The 18,303-nt window shown below is 41.9% G+C and overlaps 1 protein-coding gene and 1 long non-coding RNA gene across 17 annotated transcripts in view; one reads left to right on the top strand and one right to left on the bottom strand.

The window, feature by feature from the left end:
* Positions 1 to 3,409, bottom strand: part of LOC149460898 (uncharacterized) — an 84,555-nt gene extending 81,146 nt beyond the window's left edge. For 3 of the 14 annotated variants that reach the window (XR_016313002.1, XR_016313006.1, XR_016313015.1), the window contains exon 1: positions 413 to 1,573. This is a non-coding gene — a long non-coding RNA (uncharacterized LOC149460898). Of the gene's footprint in view, positions 1 to 412; positions 1,578 to 2,099 lie in introns of those variants that run through there. The other 11 variants (XR_016313003.1, XR_016313009.1, XR_016313012.1 and 8 more) reach the window with 7 other exon arrangements.
* On the top strand, positions 491 to 14,057 carry NR2F1 (nuclear receptor subfamily 2 group F member 1). 3 transcript variants are annotated; one of them, XM_089679168.1, is made up of 4 exons: positions 491 to 690; positions 2,124 to 3,369; positions 5,617 to 6,144; positions 13,112 to 14,057. In XM_089679168.1, exons 2-4 carry the CDS (start codon positions 2,946 to 2,948, stop codon positions 13,390 to 13,392), a joined length of 1,233 nt encoding a protein of 410 aa, XP_089535294.1. In that variant the 5' UTR covers positions 491 to 690; positions 2,124 to 2,945; the 3' UTR covers positions 13,393 to 14,057. The 3 variants fall into 3 exon arrangements, with proteins under 3 accessions (XP_089535294.1, XP_089535293.1, XP_089535295.1); XM_089679167.1 differs by lacking the exon at positions 491 to 690 and having other exon boundaries at positions 1,629 to 3,369; XM_089679169.1 differs by lacking the exons at positions 491 to 690; positions 2,124 to 3,369 and adding an exon at positions 4,027 to 4,504.
* Positions 14,058 to 18,303: the final 4,246 nt, after the last annotated feature.

Raw genomic sequence — 18,303 nt, 5'->3', positions numbered from 1 at the left:
GTAAAAATCCAGTGCACCCCTTTCTTCAGAAAAGTGTGAGTATATATGTATATATATATATATATATATATAGTAAATCAGGTGTACATTCACATGTGCATATTGCACACAGATACATTTTTTTCTACAAGAACTGTGTGGGGGCGGGGGGGGGTCACTTGCCCTATATAAACAAGTAAAGTAAAAATAAAGTGCACCCCTTTAAAGTATATATGTATAGTAAATCAGGTGAATATTCACGTATTCATACTGTGCACAGACACGACCCCCCAAAAAATCCATAAATATCGGTGTGTATGTGAGGGACAGTTGTTCTCTAGAACCAAGTAAAAGTAAAATTGAAGTGCACCCCTTCTCCAGGAAAGTGTGTATAGGGTGAACGGTGTACTTGAAGCTGTGGTGTATATAGTACCTGCAGAGGGAGAGAGCGGCAGCAGCAGCCAGGATGGGAGTGATGAGGATGTGAGTAGGGATCCCCTCTGTCTGTCTGTCGGTCGGTGGGTCGCTCCTGATAGGCAGCAGCCGCGGCTATTGGTCGCTGTGCGGTCCGCGGGCTGTGCGGCGCTCCGGGGAGGACGGCTGATCGCGGCTCTTCGTGCAGCCTTGTGTCGTCCAGTCCCTGTGTGGTGTGTGTGGATGGAAGCGGCTCAGCCTCCTGTCAGTGCGCCTCCTCAAAGCCCCGACTACAATGTAAGTGATGGGCAGGGAGTTATCTTTTTGTCTGCTTTAATCGTATTCGTTTCACCTTTGCTGTGGCCGGGGGACAGGAGGGAGAGTTTATTGGGGGCCGCCACTGCAGCCCACTCTTGCATAGTCAATAACATCCTTCCTATCAATGGCCGTACAATGGGGGCGCTTGGCCGTGCACCCATTGAAAATCTCTTCATTATTTCTGGGAAGAAATAACCGTTAACTATTCGGTTGGAAATGATCCGAAAGTGTCAGTAATGGATTCAGACTGCCCTTCCCCCATCACCCTGTATACAGAGGGGGGGGTATTACTTGTCCTCTAGTTGGGGATGAGGATGACTAGTCCATGTATGGAGGGGTGTGATGTTGCTGATCATTTAGCAGACACTTTGGCCCCGGGAGGAGGAGGAGAGGGAAGTTGGAGCTGTAGTCTGGCAGTGGTGGAAGGTGTATGAGGATCCTGCTGCTGGTGCCCATGCCGGGAGCTGGCTGCCGTACATACACAGCGCTCAGTGTACGCTAGGTGGCAGCCGGCTCCAGCAATTGCCGGCTCTCCCCGGGACTCAGCAAAGCATCGCTCCCTGCAGACAGCACACATAACAGAGCTGATCATTGTTCCATTAACAAGTATGGGGATGGCTCTCTCTCCCTCCCTCTCTGCTGGATCAGGCAAACTTTGTATTCCAGGTGACTACACCTCCCCGGCCCTGCCTTGTGTCTTCAGTGTTAGGACTTTTTATTGCATTCTGCAGTCTGTTGAAGTTTGCCAATGCAACCCAAAGCAAGTTTGTCCCCCTATGACAGAGTAGTGATCCCCCTGCTAAGAATAGCAGCGGCTAGGGGCGCTGTGAATGAACAGAGAGCGTTGTCACCCCCCTTCCCTCCCTCCCTCCTTCCTTCCAGCCATAGGTAACAAGGCAATGGAGAGAGAGAGGGAGAGAGAGAGAAAGGGAGGAAGAAGAAAAAAAAGAGGCAGCCTGCATCCGACCAATGGGGTGAAGAGGGGCGGGGCTAACCTTAACCTCCCATCTCTTCTCCCCCCGATTCAGGGCTCTGACCAGTCAGTCGCCTTTGATTATCAGTTGCCAGCAGCCCCTCGCTTGGCTCCTTGACATGAGCTTCCATATAAGGCAGCGATCTCCATAGAAACGTGTCAGTTTCAATAGTAGTGTCAAAGTTCACTATATACAGACATTCGCGCAGATCCCCCTTTCGGAAACATTGCTCTGCTAGGCTTCCCGTTTAAACGCATTCATTTTTTGTGTGTGTGGCTCGCTCTCCCTCTCTCTCTCTCTCCATCCCCGCCATCCTCTCCCTCTCTCTCTTTATTGCATATTCTATTAGCTGTCTGTGTGAGTGTGCTCCTTTTTTGTGCTCCTTTTTTTTCTTTTTTTTTTTTACCCCCTTACCTCTTCCACTTCCATTCCAACCAGAGAACCTCCAACCAGCACTGGGCTCCTTCTTCTTCCCATCCAAGAGGAACCTCCAGCAGCAGCAGCAGCAGCAGCCGCCTCCAGCCTCCAGCGACTTTCTTCCTCCCTGCAGACTTGGACTTGACAATAAAGCCGAAGCTGAGTCCCGATGAGCTGAATCCTGTTTTTTTTTTCTTCTCAGGATAGACTTTGACTTTTTTTTTTTTTTTTGGAATGTTCTTTTCATCACTTTCTATGACCTTAATGACACATCGAGGCTTCTTCTTCTTGACATCATAAAGAAAAGACAAAAGGTGAAGTGTGTGCCACCTCTGGATCGTCCAGCTTTTCTTCCTCCTGAATGGCTCTCCTGCCCTGGATTTGGCCCCCGGACACTTACAATCCCTGATCGGCTCTCTTTTTATTTTTTGTCTTCCCATCCTCCTCGCCCCTCCACCCCGCCGGCTCCGCACTGTGGGGTCAGGAGAAGCTGAGCCACGTTGGTCCTGCCCCTGGCCGTCCTATATGGGAGATCGGGGCTGACAAGCCCTGTGTCTGATCAGACTGCTGCTCCCTCCTCCAGCCGGCACTGGAGACACGACTAGGAGAAGAGAGGGGGGGCACAGAGAGCCGCCATCGGCACACACACATCGGCCACATTTTTTTTCCGCTCTTTAGGAAGCAAGGGGGGGAAATCCCTGCAAAGCCCATCCAAGGAAACGGCTCCCATCAGCGGCAACCACGGCAGAGACGGCCAGCTTCTTCTTCTCTTCCTCCTCCTCCTCCTCCTCCAAGATCAAGCCCCCCCACGCCTCGCTCTCCAGCACTTTTTGGGCCCGAGATATGGCAATGGTAGTTAGCAGCTGGAGAGATCCGCAGGAGGACGTGGCCGGCGGGGGGAATCCGGGAGGCCCGAACCCGGCCAGGGAGCAGCAGCAGGCTCCCTCCGCCGCCCCGCACACGCCGCAGACCCCCAGCCAGCCGGGACCCCCGTCCACGCCGGGTGCGGCCGGGGACAAGGGGCAGCCGGGTTCAGGCCAGAGCCAGCAGCACATCGAGTGCGTGGTGTGCGGGGACAAGTCCAGCGGCAAGCACTACGGCCAGTTCACCTGCGAGGGCTGCAAAAGTTTCTTCAAGAGGAGCGTCCGCAGGAACTTAACCTACACATGTCGTGCCAATAGGAACTGTCCCATAGACCAGCACCACCGGAACCAGTGCCAGTACTGCCGGCTCAAGAAGTGCCTGAAAGTGGGCATGAGGAGGGAAGGTGAATATTTCTTCTCTGCACATGTCTGTGTCTAGCTGCCTGTCCCAATAGTCATGCCTCCACATTTGCTGCCCCCCCCCCTAAATTTTTAGTTTTAATACTGGGAGCTCTCCCCTGTGTGTGTTGTGTGTGTGGATGTTGGTGAGATGTGCCCCTCCACCATCCACAGCACCTTGTGAGCTGACAGCAGCCTTTGCCCCTTGTCCCAGGCACCATTTGGCCTTGTCACACTCCCTGGGAGAAGTTTGGCTGGCAGCTCTGTGTTATACATGACTTCATTCCTGCTCCTCTGCCATCCATTCTCATGCTGTAAAACGTCCACCCCTCTCTGCACAGCTAAGAATACATTTTTATTTGGGGGGGGGGGGGTTTACAGCATCATTAATGAGCCATTGAGAAATTCACTAGGATATATTTGTCTCCTTGTTCCTTGACTCAGCATCCCATTTACAAAACTACAAATGTTCCCCTTTCAGCTCAAAATTGTCACTGATGGCCAAAATTGGATCCATAACAAATCTAGATCGCTTTGAATTATCCTCCTGCTAAAAACAGAAATGCAGCTTCTCCCAAACCTTGTAATGCAACCTCAGAAACTTCAATAATAGTCACTTGAAACTACAAGAATGCATCCAATATAGCTGCTGTGTGTGATAGCTAATTGTATGTTTATCAATAAAAGTGGGAGATCACGGCCATAGCTACTGGAAGGATGTCATCCTGGATCAGCAAAAGATTAATGTCACCCTGGATCAGCAAAGATAAAAATTGTCTGATTTATGGAAGAGGTGACATAGTCTCAAGCTGCCAATTTCTGTGGGAAAATGTAAACAGCAAAGTGTGCCATGTTGTGTGTTAAACTTCTTGTTTACATGGCGAGCTAGCTGGCACTTCTGGAGTCAAACATAAGCTCACATCCAAAAAAAAATCAGACTTTGGTCAGCTTTACCAAGTTGAAGCATAAATAAGCTTGCTTACGTTCAGCTCCCGTGTAGTTAATGAATACAGCGTTTTGCATCTAAGCTGTGGGCACTCAGTGTGCCAGCCCTCATAGTATGCCTTGCACACACACGAAGCATTACTACCTGTAATAATTGGCTGGCTGAGGAATTAATTCCCACAATGTTTAACTATTGTAAGTTCTATTTTATTCTTCTTCTTCTTTAACCATATCCTGACATTTCCAGAATCCCAAAGCTGAGCAATGAACTGAATTGAGAAAGTTGCACAACAGCATGTTCCATTAAATGAGCCTTTTTTATTAGTTTTCAGGTTAGTCTATGAGAAGGCAGCATTTATAAGAGGATCCAGCAATGACATCTATTCAGTGCTCCCAATGTAGAAATATCAGAGTGGATTGTTGTGGTGGCAGTCTGTAGTTAGGATGAAGTGTGATTGTGTTTTGTGGTATGTTCAAGAGATTGTGTTATGAGCCCTTGGTTATGTTTTGATGTTATGATGAAGTGTTTTGTGTTGTGCTTTGTGTTACAGTGATTGTTTTGTGTGTTATGGTGATTGTTTTGTGTTATAGTGGTTGTGTTTTGTATTATGGTGATTGTTTGGTGTGTTATGGTGATTGTTTGGTGTGTTATGGTGATTGTTTTGTATTATGGTGAATGTTTGGTGTGTCACGGTGATTGTTTTGTATTATGGTGATTGTTTGGTGTGTTATGGTGATTGTTTTGTATTATGGTGATTGTTTGGTGTTATGGTGGTTGTGTTTTGTGTTATTGCGGTTGTGTTTTATATTTTGGTGATTGTTTGGTGTTATGGTGGTTGTATTTTGTATTGTGGTGATTTTTGGGTGTTATGGTGGTTGTGTTTTGTGTTATGGTGATTGTTTTGTGTTGTGGTGGTTATGTTTTGCGTTATGGGGACTGTGTTTGGCGTTATGGTGATTGTTTTGTGTTGTGGTGGTTATGTTTTGTGTTATGATGGTTGTGTTTTGTGTTATGGCGTTTATTTTGTGTTGTGGTGGTTGTGTTTTGTGTTATGGTGATTATTGTGTGATATGCTGACTGTGTTTGTGTGTGCTATTTTTTTTACATGATGGCGTTTTGTTGTGCTGTGAACAGAATGCATGATATATATATATCGATGTGTATATATATATATATATATATATATATATATATATATATATGGGATAGAGTGTGGTCCTCGTGAAAGTTGCTGTGTATATGTGCCATTGATGTGATTCCCAGCCCTGGTTGCACATTTCCTCTTCTTTCTCTTTGTTTTTGTCAGCGGTTCAGCGAGGACGAATGCCTCCAACACAACCGAACCCAGGCCAGTATGCCCTGACGAATGGGGACCCCCTGAACGGCCATTGCTATCTGTCGGGATACATCTCTCTCCTCCTGCGGGCTGAGCCCTACCCCACGTCCCGCTATGGCAGCCAGTGCATGCAACCCAACAACATCATGGGCATCGAGAACATCTGCGAGCTGGCGGCCCGGTTACTGTTCAGTGCTGTGGAATGGGCCAGGAATATCCCTTTTTTCCCCGACCTTCAGATCACCGACCAGGTGTCTCTTCTCCGGCTGACTTGGAGTGAGCTGTTTGTGCTCAATGCAGCCCAGTGCTCCATGCCTCTCCATGTAGCCCCTCTACTGGCCGCCGCTGGCCTCCATGCCTCCCCAATGTCGGCCGACCGAGTGGTGGCCTTTATGGACCACATCCGTATCTTTCAGGAGCAGGTGGAGAAGCTCAAGGCCTTGCATGTAGACTCTGCAGAATACAGCTGCCTCAAAGCCATCGTCCTGTTCACATCAGGTAAGTAGACAGCCTGGGCTGGTGGTGGGGCCACTGCACACACATACTGTACATCACCCCCCCATCCCAATCTCATGTTGGCAGCAATCACATCCCAGCTGGAATGTTTCCTCCACCATAGCTCACCCCCACAAAACAAGGCATTCCTCTGCCATCACTGAGGATGGGGTGCTTTAACAGAGAGCCCAAGGTTGCACTTAACATCCAGGAGGCCCTGTGTATATATATATATATATATATGTATATATATATATATATATATATATATATATATCTGTGTTTGCAGAGATACTCCATCCAAATATTATAAGCAAAGATCAGCCCCACTATTATTGTCCTCATGAAGCCCTTCCACCGGCTGCTGATAGTGTGCTTCAGATCATTTCTGATCTATAAAGGCAGTAGAAGGAAGAAAAAAAAACCCACCAGCGCAATTTCCAGTTATAAATCATTTTGCTATGGAAACCATACTCCTATTAAATATTTAACAGATTGTCTGAAAATACAGCAAATTGAGAGCAGGCACCGACTCCATGCATGCATACATGTACAGAATATTTTTTATGATTATTTTTATTTTTACCCAGTAGATTTTCTTTAAAAAAAAAAAGCAATCTCAGAGGTAATCAGGAAGGCAGCCCTTTAAACTGTGTCTATTACAGGAACAAGACATTTTTAATGAGAGATGAATGAAGGCAGCAGCTTGCTAGGCTGCCACATGTAAACAAAGCCTAGGATGGGGGGAAAAAAAAGCACGCTGCTATTTGAAATGCATTTAAGGTCACCCTTGCTTCGCCTTTAATTATGCCAAGCGATACATTTTTTTTCTTACTGCAATATTGATTGAGTGATTTCTATAAATGCGATCTTATTCGGTACATAAATAAGGCAGGATCAGCCCCTACACAAAGATGGCAAGGCCCAGCTCCTACAGCAACCCCCAGCTCCATGGCTGGCTGGCATGCTTGGGGGGTGGGGGGGAGGACATTTCCATTGCATTAAATGGCTCTTAAATGTGCACAATATTGTAATGCAGCAAATGCCGTATTAATATCGATTTGGACATCAGATAATTTCTTTAGAGAGTGTCATTGCTATGCAGGCTGGTCAGATGCAGCTGTGTACTTTGACTGCCCCCCTTTAACATTCTGTGCAAATGCAGCCATGCAGTTCTGAAGGGAGCCTTTCCATAGAGAGTCACATCCAGAAAGATAATAGAGACGTTTTCAGCATATTGTTTATTATCTTCCCATATAATCTCCTTCCATCAGACAGGGCTGGGGTAGAACACATACACAGCACAGTGATAGGAGGCATTGCAGCAGTGTGGGCAATGAAGGTGCTGCTTATAGTGCCATCATAAACATTCACTTGTTAGGACGAATAGGACATGGGGTCTAAAATACAAAATGGCTCATTATTGATATATAGAAATGGGCTTATGTCTAAGCTAGCTAAACGAACCTGTTCCTGTTGTTTCACTATATTTCCTGGTATTTTTAATGCCCCTTTTTTCATAACTAGTAGGACATTGGCTCTGAAATACAAAATATGTCATTTTTTAAGCTCTATCTAGTAGGCTATGGGGTCTGAAACACTTAATATATCATTTTAAGCCAGCCAGTTGAACCTGAGCCTGTTGTTTCACTAAAATGTCAGTTATTTTAAATACCCCTTTTTTATTACAACCCCTGACTAGTAGGACATTGGCTCTGAAATACAAAATATGTCATTGTTTAAGCCAGCCAAGCCTAGCTGTGCCTGCTGTTTCATTTATAAGCATGTTACTTTAAATGTCCCTTATCTCCAAGAATATCTGCAATAGGACATGGGGTCTGAAATATAAAATATGTCATTTTTTAAGCTAGCCAAGGCTACCTGTGCTTTCTATTTGACTACAAATTATACTTTAAATGCCCCTCTTTTGCTAAGATTACCTCTGACTAATAGGACATGGGGTCTGAAATATAAAATATGTCATATGTAAGCTAGTCAAGGCTACCTGTGCTTTCTGTTTCACTACAAATTAAACTTGAAATGTTCCTCTTTGCTAAGACTACCTCTAACTAATAGGACATGAGGTCTGAAATACAAAATATGTCATATGTAAGCTAGCCAAGCCTACCTGTCCCTGCTGTTTCATTAAAATGTATATTATTTTAAATGCCCCTGTTTGATATTAATACCTCTGACTAATAGGACATGGGGTCTGAAATACAAAATATGTCATATGTAAGCTAGCCAAGCCTACCTGTCCTTGCTGTTTCATTAAAATGTATATTATTTTAAATGCCCCTTTGCTAAAGATTACCTCTGACTAATAGGACAGGAGGTCTAAAATCTTAAAAAAAAGTCCATTTTAAGCTAGCCAAGGCTGCCTATGCTTCTGTTTCACTACAGATTATACTTTAAATGTCCCTCATCGCTAAGACTACCTCTGACTAATAGGACACGGGTATTATTTTTTTTTTAATGTCAATTATTAAGCTAGCCAAGGCTACCTATGCATTCTGTTTCACTAAAAATTATACTTTAAATGTTCCTTTTTGCTAAGATTACCTCTGACTAATAGGACGTGGGGTCTGAAATACAAAATATGTCATATGTAAGCTAGCCAAGCCTACCTGTTCCTGCTGTTTCATTAAAATGTATATTATTTAAAATGCCCCTCTTTGATATTAATACCTCTGACTAGCATGAAATCTGCATTACAAAATATGTCATTTTAAGCTAGCCAGGCGAACATGTGCTTGTTATTGCACTAACATTTCTGTCACTTTAAATGCCTTTTTTTGTTAAGAATATCTTGGCCAGTAGGATATGGAGTCTGAAATGTAAATATATCATTTTTAAGCTAGCCAAGCGAACCTGTTCCTGCTGTTTCTCTAAAATGTCTCTTTTTTTTAAATGCCCCTCTTTGACATAAATATCTGTGACTAGCAGCAGGACAGGGGTCTGAATAGCAAAATATGCTATTTTCAGCTAGCCAAGTGAACCAGTGCTTGTTATTGCACTAACATTTCTGTTACTTGAAATGTCTTTTGTTAAGAATACCTGTGGCTGGTGGGATATATGGTCTGAAATAGAAATATGTCATTTCTAAGCTAGCCACCATTGCCTGTTATGTCACTAAAATGTCTGTTACTTGAAATTCCTTTTGGTAAGAATATCTGTGGCTGGTGGGATATAGGGTCTAAAATAGAAATATGTCATTTTTAAGCTAGCCACCAGTGCCTGTTATGTCACAAAATGTTCTGCTACTTGAAACGCCCTTGAAACTAAGTGGGGGTTTGTAACAAGGACAGGTCCTCTTAACGCCCAGCGCCATAAAGCACTACTTTAGTAAATCAGCTCCAATGTCATTTTATGTGGAAGATGAAAACAGGGGCATTTCTTCCTGTCACCATTCAGCTCAATCACGAAGATGCCAGATTTACAAGGATTGGGTGCTTTATGCTCTTGAATAATTGAACTTGGATTTACCAGTCAATCCTCGTTGCATTTTTTTCCCCCTATGTTGAAAATTCTCCTCCCCCCACTCATGCACACTACAACTTTACAGCAAACTTGTTTTGATTGCTAGTCGATTGGGAATTTACTGAGAGATTCCCCTCCCCCTCCAGCCCTCATCCAGCAGGCTCAAGTGATGAAAACAGCATTTTAAAGCATAATTTAAAAACGACTTTAGTAGGGTCTAACTATGTAAAGCTGGCACTGAGCTCCCTGTTTGTGGTTTTCACATGGAGTCTCCGGAAAGTAGTTTCAACCTTTTGTACATTGGACTCCATCCAGGGGTTAGGTCATGACCCGTGTTTCCCCTTTAAACGTTATTAATTTATGGAGCTCACATATTACTTAACTCTTTCTGCCCCCATGCTGCGTATAGGGCTGGAGGAGAGGAGAGAAAGAAAACTGCCATATAACAAATCAGATAAAATAGATCTTTTTTTTTAACTTGTTATATTTTACTGTATCAGAATAAAGGGAAATAAACAAGTCAGTGGCAGTTGCTACAAATAAGACGTCAGTTAGCTGTGTTGTTATGATTTTGTAAAGTAGGAATTTCATAAGAGATGAAGGCTTTCTCTTAGATATATCAATCCTGCCTCCTGCCTATCTCACCCCCCATGCTGTCTACCTGATTACACAATTTATTGACATAACTGTTTGCACTGGGTGTAAAGTTTCTGGGAACTATAGGACACATAAAAAGTCAGGCATTGTCATGAATACGCTATGTATTCATTTCCAGCTCTGCAAAAAACACAAGTGCCTTATGATGCTAATGTAGGACTCTGATCACGATAACACCACTCTGTATTCTTAATACACGTTAGGATCTAAGGCTGGCCATACATTATACAATTTTATTGTACAATTTTACCAAAAGCCATATAAAATGAGGTCAAACCTAAACACTTTCAATTTGTATGCAGTCAGACAGGTCCTTGCACTATATCTAAAGGAAATTGAACAAGAATGTATGATCAGCTTAAATGGCTATACAGATGAATTCAATGTAATATTCCAAGTGTGCTATCAGGCTGATAGCTGAGCAGGCAGCCTGTGAGCCATGCAGAGGGTAGGCTAGCTGTAGGGACTAGCTCTCCCAGTGCAGTGTTCAGGGAGTGGATGTGTGCTATAGAGCAGACTCAGGCCTCAGCAATCTCTCCTATAAAATATACATGCATACATTACATCAACACTACAAAACACGTCTGGATCATTACATACATCTGAAGACTGATTAGAGGTTCTGAATCGTCATTTGTTTTATTTGCATTTCTAGCCTTGGGCTAAAAAATAATTATTTAGGGAGTGATCTGCCAAAATAAATTTAATTACATCAAATCTTTTCATCCCGTGCTTTAGCAATAACCAACCGAGATCATCTTTTCATCATTTTTTTGTATCCCTTGTTCTTTTTTTTAAGATAACACCAGACTAACCTTTATCGATTGTGAAGTTTTTATGATGAGTTGTATTTATTTACTTTGCCTGTTATTGGAATGTGTCTCGTGCTATTCGCTCTTTGCAGAGAATTGTATAGCTTACATCAGACCTAACTTTTTTTTCCAGTTCACACTCTTTGAAACCAATTTGTCACAGTTTCTTGGCTCGATTTATTTTAATTTATTTTAAAATATCGACTTGCTGAGGGAGGCATACTACTCAGGCCTCTTGCAGCAAGCCTTTTGCTTCTGGAAGTCATTGGCAATTATTAGGTGAAGCTTTATAGGTGCTTTTATAGTCCTGATTTCCAGAGGTCAGATATAGCTGGGGTATGGGAGGGAGAGGGCATGGGTCTGTGCATAGCATGGCTAGAACTGCTGGGCTGTGGAGGGTTCCTGGCCACAGCTACGTGGCACCATTCCCTTTATGACAGACCCTTCTTTATTATATCATTTTACTAGAAAGTGTCAGATGTAGGGTTCCTCATCCAAGCTCTTGATCCTATAGAGAAGTGTGGATTTTATGCCTCCATGTAGCTGTGAAACCTGCAGAGAGGGTTGATTGATTTAAGGGGATCACGTGGTGTATTTTATAGCCATAAACATTTCATGATTTCCAAATTCAGCATGAAATACATGCTGGCAAACTGGGTGAAGGGGGTGCAGTTGGTGCCTCAAGCTTCTGCCTACATTTACCTTCAACTAAGATGTCCTCTATATCATCTTAAGAGAGCAAAACAAACCCAGAGTGCTGTCTTTGGGCTACAGAACTGGCTGCATAGGACTAGTACTATTGGGCAAAGAGGGGGGAGGGGGAGGACTAATGAATAGGACTGGTCGCTGGTTTATGAGTGTCTGAGTGACTGAGTGCTTCTGGTGTCTAGGGAGTACATCACACTGCATTATTCTGATTCTTTATTTATTATACTCTATGACTGTGAACTTGGAGAACTGGCATATATACTTATGAACTGGTGTATCACCCTCTGCACCCTATTGCACATTATATAGTAAAATAAAATCACTCCTTAAGCAAACATCAATCTGCAAATATTTAGATCTGATTTACTAAAAAAGAAGTATTTTTCACATGTCAGGTCCAGAGTTGTTTCTTTTATTATAGTCAATGAATGTGATCTTGGAGAACTAACATATATACTTATGAACTGGAGGGTCACTCATTGTACGTTGTATAGTAAATTAAAAGCACTCCTTAAGCCAACATCCATCTGCTAAATATTTAGATCTGATTTACTAAAAGAGCAAATTTCCCATGCAGTCAGGTCCAGATTTTTTTTTTTACTTTTCTGATAGTCAATGATTGTGAACTTGGAGAACTGGGATATATATGCTTATGAACTGGTGTATCATTTGTTGTATAGTACAATAAAACCACTTCTTAAGCCAAGATTCATCTGCAAATCTTTAGATCACATTTACTAAAAGAGCAATTTTTACATGCAGTCAGGTCCAGAGTTTTATTTTATTTTATTTATTACAGTCAATTACTGTGATCTTGGAGAACTGGCATATATACTTATAAACTGGTGGGCCATTTATTGTACGTAATATAGTAAAATACAATCACTTCTTAGGCCAAGATCCATCTGCAAATATTTAGATTTGATTTACTAAAAGGGCAATTTTTGTATGCCGTCAGGTCCAGAGTTTTTCTTTTATTTTTTGCTGTAGTCAATTTATGATTTTGGAGAACTGGTATATATGCTTATGAACTGCTGTGTCATTTATTGTATCAGGTCCAGAGTTTGTTTTTTGTTTTTTTTTGCTCTTTTATTTTAATTTATGTGTTGTTTTTTGTTATTCTTTTTTTTTGTCAGCAATTAAAATTAACACATATTGGCCTGACCAGTGTGAAAATGACTTCTTTAGTACCTTAGTCCTTAAACTTGATTTCTTGTGAGTTTATTTTTTTTCATGATGTGACTACAAAGTCCTTGTACCATACTAACTGTGTGCCCTGTCTCTCTCCTCCTCCATGGTGGGCTCCTATACAGACGCCTGTGGCCTTTCAGATGCTGCTCACATTGAGAGTCTACAGGAAAAGTCCCAATGCGCCCTGGAGGAGTATGTCAGGAGCCAGTACCCCAACCAACCGAGCAGGTTCGGCAAACTTCTTCTGAGGCTGCCTTCCCTGCGTACTGTATCCTCCTCAGTCATTGAACAGCTCTTCTTCGTCCGCTTGGTAGGTAAAACCCCTATAGAGACCCTCATCAGAGATATGTTATTATCTGGAAGTAGCTTCAACTGGCCTTATATGTCCATCCAGTGTTCCTAGAAAACAGCCAGAGAGACAATCCCTGCGACAGAACTGTGCGATCGACCATGGTGTGGACGTAGACACAATACAGACAAAACTCCTTAGGATGTGAACAATAATGAACTCCGAGTGTTTTTGGGGAACACAAAAAAAAAACAGGACCAAGGGGACCTATGATTAAAATATGCAGACAAGAACCCTAATGGATGCGCTGTGGACTGAGATGGATTTATTATGTACAGGCGACAAAAAATACAGACTTGTGATAAATCCTGTGTGTAGGTACACATGCACATAAGCACCACGAACATTTGATGTTGATTTTGTAATATATTAGTCTTTATTTTCATTTTTTTTTTTGTAAAATTGAAAACATTGTATGCGCATAAAGAAAGCAAGGCATAAAAAATTAGGGGGAAAATAACAATTCCAAATAATTATAAAAAACAAAAAAAACAAAACAAAAAAAAAAACAAAAAACTCGTCCTGTGTCTATGTATCTATATCTGTTTTGTATTTTTTTCTGGTTCCAAACCAGGGTTCCTGTAATTCTCTACTAATAATTTTTTGATATAACCCTTTGCTTCTTATAATGAGTGCGATATATGTTGTCCAAGCTTATGTTCTTCAAGAATTAAAATTGAAGTGAGAATTTAAAACAAAAATAAAAGACTTTAGCAAAAGATGGTGGTTTATTGCTGGACGGTCACCCCCCCCCCCCCCAAAAAAAAAATACAATGATAAATTTAATGGGTTTATGTAATATTAGATGATTGGGGGTTTATGTCATTATTGGGCGTTTATTTCATGGGGTTATGTCATTTTATTCTAGTTTGCAAAGTTAGATTAAAGAAAAAAAAAAACCTTTGTTATCTATAAGTATTTTATTTATAGGGCCACAGATAGAGATTTGCTATTTCTCTTGGATTGCGCTGATTGTGTGATTCTTGGATTTTGTCGCTGTTTTGACTTTTTTTGTGCGTGTTTGTGGGTTTTAATGCGACATATGAGTGCTATTGTAGGGAAAAGAAGGCGAGTGTAATGGATACAGTTATGGGAACGATGTGAATGGTTGAGAAAAGGCTTTTCACAAGCTAACAATGTGCTTCTTAATATGACCCTATTTCTTTTGCTACCTATTTGAGCAATCGTATTATTTCCTGCTCTCCTCTCTCAGTGTAAAGGGTATTCCCAAACTATTAATATAGATATCTTACCCGAGGTTTTTCTCACTGGGTGGTAGAACTATGTATGCCATAGGTCTCATTGTGCAGCGGCTGGCAGGATGGAGAAGGGGAGATCTGTGCATTCCCTTGTTCCCATCCAGCACACACGCACAATTTTTAATTTAAAAAAAAAATCGCTTCCATAATAGAGCTCCTTTGAAGGTAAAAATCTTCCCCTATGCTTTCTGGCTCCTGGTGCAGATCTCTGTAACAGCTTTGGGCGCATTAATGTTTTATAGAATGTGAGACAGATCTGTTAGAACACATACTGCCAAGGGAGCCCTTTCTCAACGTATTAATAACGCTGGATCTTTAAAAATAACACCCGGAAAGGAAGGATTTTCAATCTGACGACTTATTGGCAATGGTTTTCCTCCTGTCAGCTGCTGTTCAATCTACAAGCTGACTTTTTCTATTTTTTTTTTTACCATTAGAAAATATATGGGTGTCTACACGTTTGTGTTGGAGCTCTTACTGGTCCTCTGCTATTGTGCATCTATAGCACTGCGCCCAAGTCACCCTGAAATGTCTGCGACTTTGCAAGCAACCCGGGCCAAACTTGACAGGTAGAGGGAGAAAGTGTGCTGGAAGGATGGAAGGCTGACGTCATGGAGTGGGCTATGGCTGCAGAATAGAGAGATGGCACATCAAAGTATTGTTCACATTGAGATATAATCTTGGGAGGCCTGTACTGATAGCACCAATACTGAAGTGCAAATTAGGCATTTGTCTCATAAATAGAAAGCCTGCAAATTATTCAGCAAAGGCTGCGTTTTGTCTTTTTGATGCTGTACAAGTGAGCTTGATATACTGCCTGGTGTGCAGGCTGCGATACTTTGTCATTTTCTGCAAGGTCTTGGGTGACTCTATATATATATATATATATATACACACATCTATCTATCTATCTATCTATCTATCTATCTATCTATCTATCTATCTATTAGAGAGAGAGCAAGCCTGTGCAGACTTTGTCATGTGCATGTTCCTATATAGCTACATATATACACAGCATGTGTATAAATACATATATAGAGAGAGAGAGAAAGAGAAAGGGAGCCTGTGTAGACTTTGTCACGTTTGACTATATATATATATATATATATATTTACAGATACTTATAGCCAGACTTTTATTTTCAGCATGGGCTTGGGTGAAGCTACACACACACACACATAGATATAAAAGTTTGCCACAGGCTACATATATATATTTAGGGAGAGAGAAGGGGAGCTTGTGTAGACTTCTCTCCACTGCCAAACTTTTCATTTTCAGCATTGGCTTTTGTTAAAAAAAAAGGAGAGAGAGAGAGACTGTGCAGACCTTGTCATTTTCAGCATGAGTTTATGTGATCATCTCTCTCTCTCCTGTGCCGAGCTTTTCATTTTCAGTATGGGATTTTGTAGATAGATAGATATATCATGTTCAGGTTTTGGGGCAGATTTACTACAATTGGATCACTCAGAATCTGATGCAGCTGTGCGTGGTAACCAATCAGCTTCTACTTTCAGTTTTACAATTAAGCTTTTGCAATAAAACTTGGAAGCTGATTGGTTTCTATGCAGAATTGCACCAGATTTTGCACTCTCCAGATTTGGTAAAGTAAATAACCCCCTTTTGCCACTTGCAGCAGGGGCTTGTGTGTATATATATATATATATTATATAAAAGTTTGCCACAGGTTAAATATATATAGGGAGAGAGAAAGGGAGCCTGTGTAGACTTCATGGGCTTATGTGAATCTCTCTCTATCTCTCTCTCTCTCTCTCTCTCTCTCTCTCTCTCTCTCTCTCTCTCTCTCTCTCTCTCTCTCCCTGTAAATCTCCATACCCTCTATACTCAGAATTATTAATATAGCCTATGCCATTGTATGTTGGCTATCGTCCCTATGCCCTCTCAGTATTCATGATGTTGTTTGTGCCATTGTATATTATTGTATATAGGTGATAAATCCTCCTACGCCCAGGATGCTACGTCTCGTGTTCTGATCATACTTTCCTGTTGTTTCCAATGTGTCGTTATTTGTCTATTTCTCAGGACTAGCATAATGACGTCCGTTTGTGAAATATACATTAGAGAACATTTCCTAACTATTATAACTCTTTCATTTATTATTCTTTATTATTGTTGGTGTTCCCTTTGTTCATTTATTCCAGCAATTTTAATTTGCTTCTACAAGGTGTCATCCTGTCAATACTGCAGAATGGTTTTAATTTATTTATTTATTTGTTTGTAATTTTTGTTTCTCTATTTCATTTTTTGAACCTAGGCCACTGAGCTGCCAATAGTGAGCTAGTCTGTGTCTTCCAGCCGGCTCGAATACATATTCAGCTGCTGATTCTTTCCCCACTGGTGTGTATGACGATTATTGATGGCCTGTTCTGCTCCCCCAGTACCAGCCAACCCACTCCAGATAAATATTTAGCAGTACTCGTGCAAATTGGAAGGTTACCCAGCTGATTCAGGGATTTACTTCCCCAGCCTCCTCTGGACGCTTGGATTATATTCTGACTTTGATAAATAGGGCAATTTCAAAGCTGTCCATGCTGAAACCTCACGGAAATGTGTCAAAGCTCCGCCGCCCGTGATCTGGGGAGACACACGGCTCCGATCTCCCTATGCACAATGCAAAATGACTTTTATCCGTCATTAAACATTCTCCACGTATGTCTGTGGCCTTTCTTATTAACCCGCTTTCCTTACAGGTGTGCTGCGCCAGGCGTTGTCACCTGCTGAAGAATGTGGCGCACGTGTGTACCGCCATTGTGCGACAATATTGCGCTCTGATCACTGCTTATATGACTGCTGCTTGTAAACTATACATTGCAATGACAGGCTGACATTACTGTAATAATGACTATGTTTTCTGCTAAATGTTCTTGTTCCTATCTTGTAAAAACAACCTTTCATTTTTAGGGCAGGGGAGGCTTAGATGCTTTCTATTTTAATCATCAAAGGAACGAATGTCATTTGTGGGAATGTAAAATGATTGCTGGTGTGTTTTTTTAACCCCCCTTCTGTATTCTTTTTGGTAAATATGGGAACAGTACTTGGGAATGTGCCAACTGGTGTAGCGAATTGATGTGAGTGGGGATTTGTGGCGTCAAGCACCAGACTTGTCTGGTTTGAACTGAGTGTCATACTTAAAGTGGTATTAAACTAGAAAACAAAAATGTATTCCATTGCATCTCGCCAATCCTTAGGTGTGGTAACGGCATTCGTTTTTTCCTTTATTTTTACCTGGTGATCCTGCCAGTAAGTCTGTTATTTGTCAATTTCCTGTAACAGACCAAACTGTCCAGCAAAAGTGGCAATTAGAGGGTTGGGACAAACCATTTAATACTGACATGGGTTTTTACAATTATCAGCTTTTATTCATTTATGTAAAAACCTTTATCCTAAAAGAAAAATAAACTGTTGCTGGAGTTCAGTCTCAATTTGCTTGGCAAGTCTATCTAAATCTGCTAGTCCATCTAACATTACCCTCTCCCCATATTGGGGATGCTGCTGTCCAAGGGTTGCTCCCTGGCTCCTCCATAGAGTGGAGCCACCTTAACACAGAAAGTGTGTTACTGATCTGATCACCAGGTGAAAATAAAGGGACTTAAAAAAAAAAGAATAAAACCAAGGCAGCCACCATATGTAAGCTTGGGGGGAGGGGGGATTGGGCCTAATACTGCTTTAAAGGAAAATTATCTGGAGG

This window comes from Staurois parvus, unplaced genomic scaffold, assembly GCF_062004578.1.
Source record: "Staurois parvus isolate SC_StPar_1 unplaced genomic scaffold, SC_StPar_1.0 ptg000218l, whole genome shotgun sequence".
Classification (NCBI taxonomy): domain Eukaryota; kingdom Metazoa; phylum Chordata; class Amphibia; order Anura; family Ranidae; genus Staurois; species Staurois parvus.
Note: the sequence above shows the minus strand (reverse complement) of the source record. Positions and strands in the feature narration are given on the sequence as shown.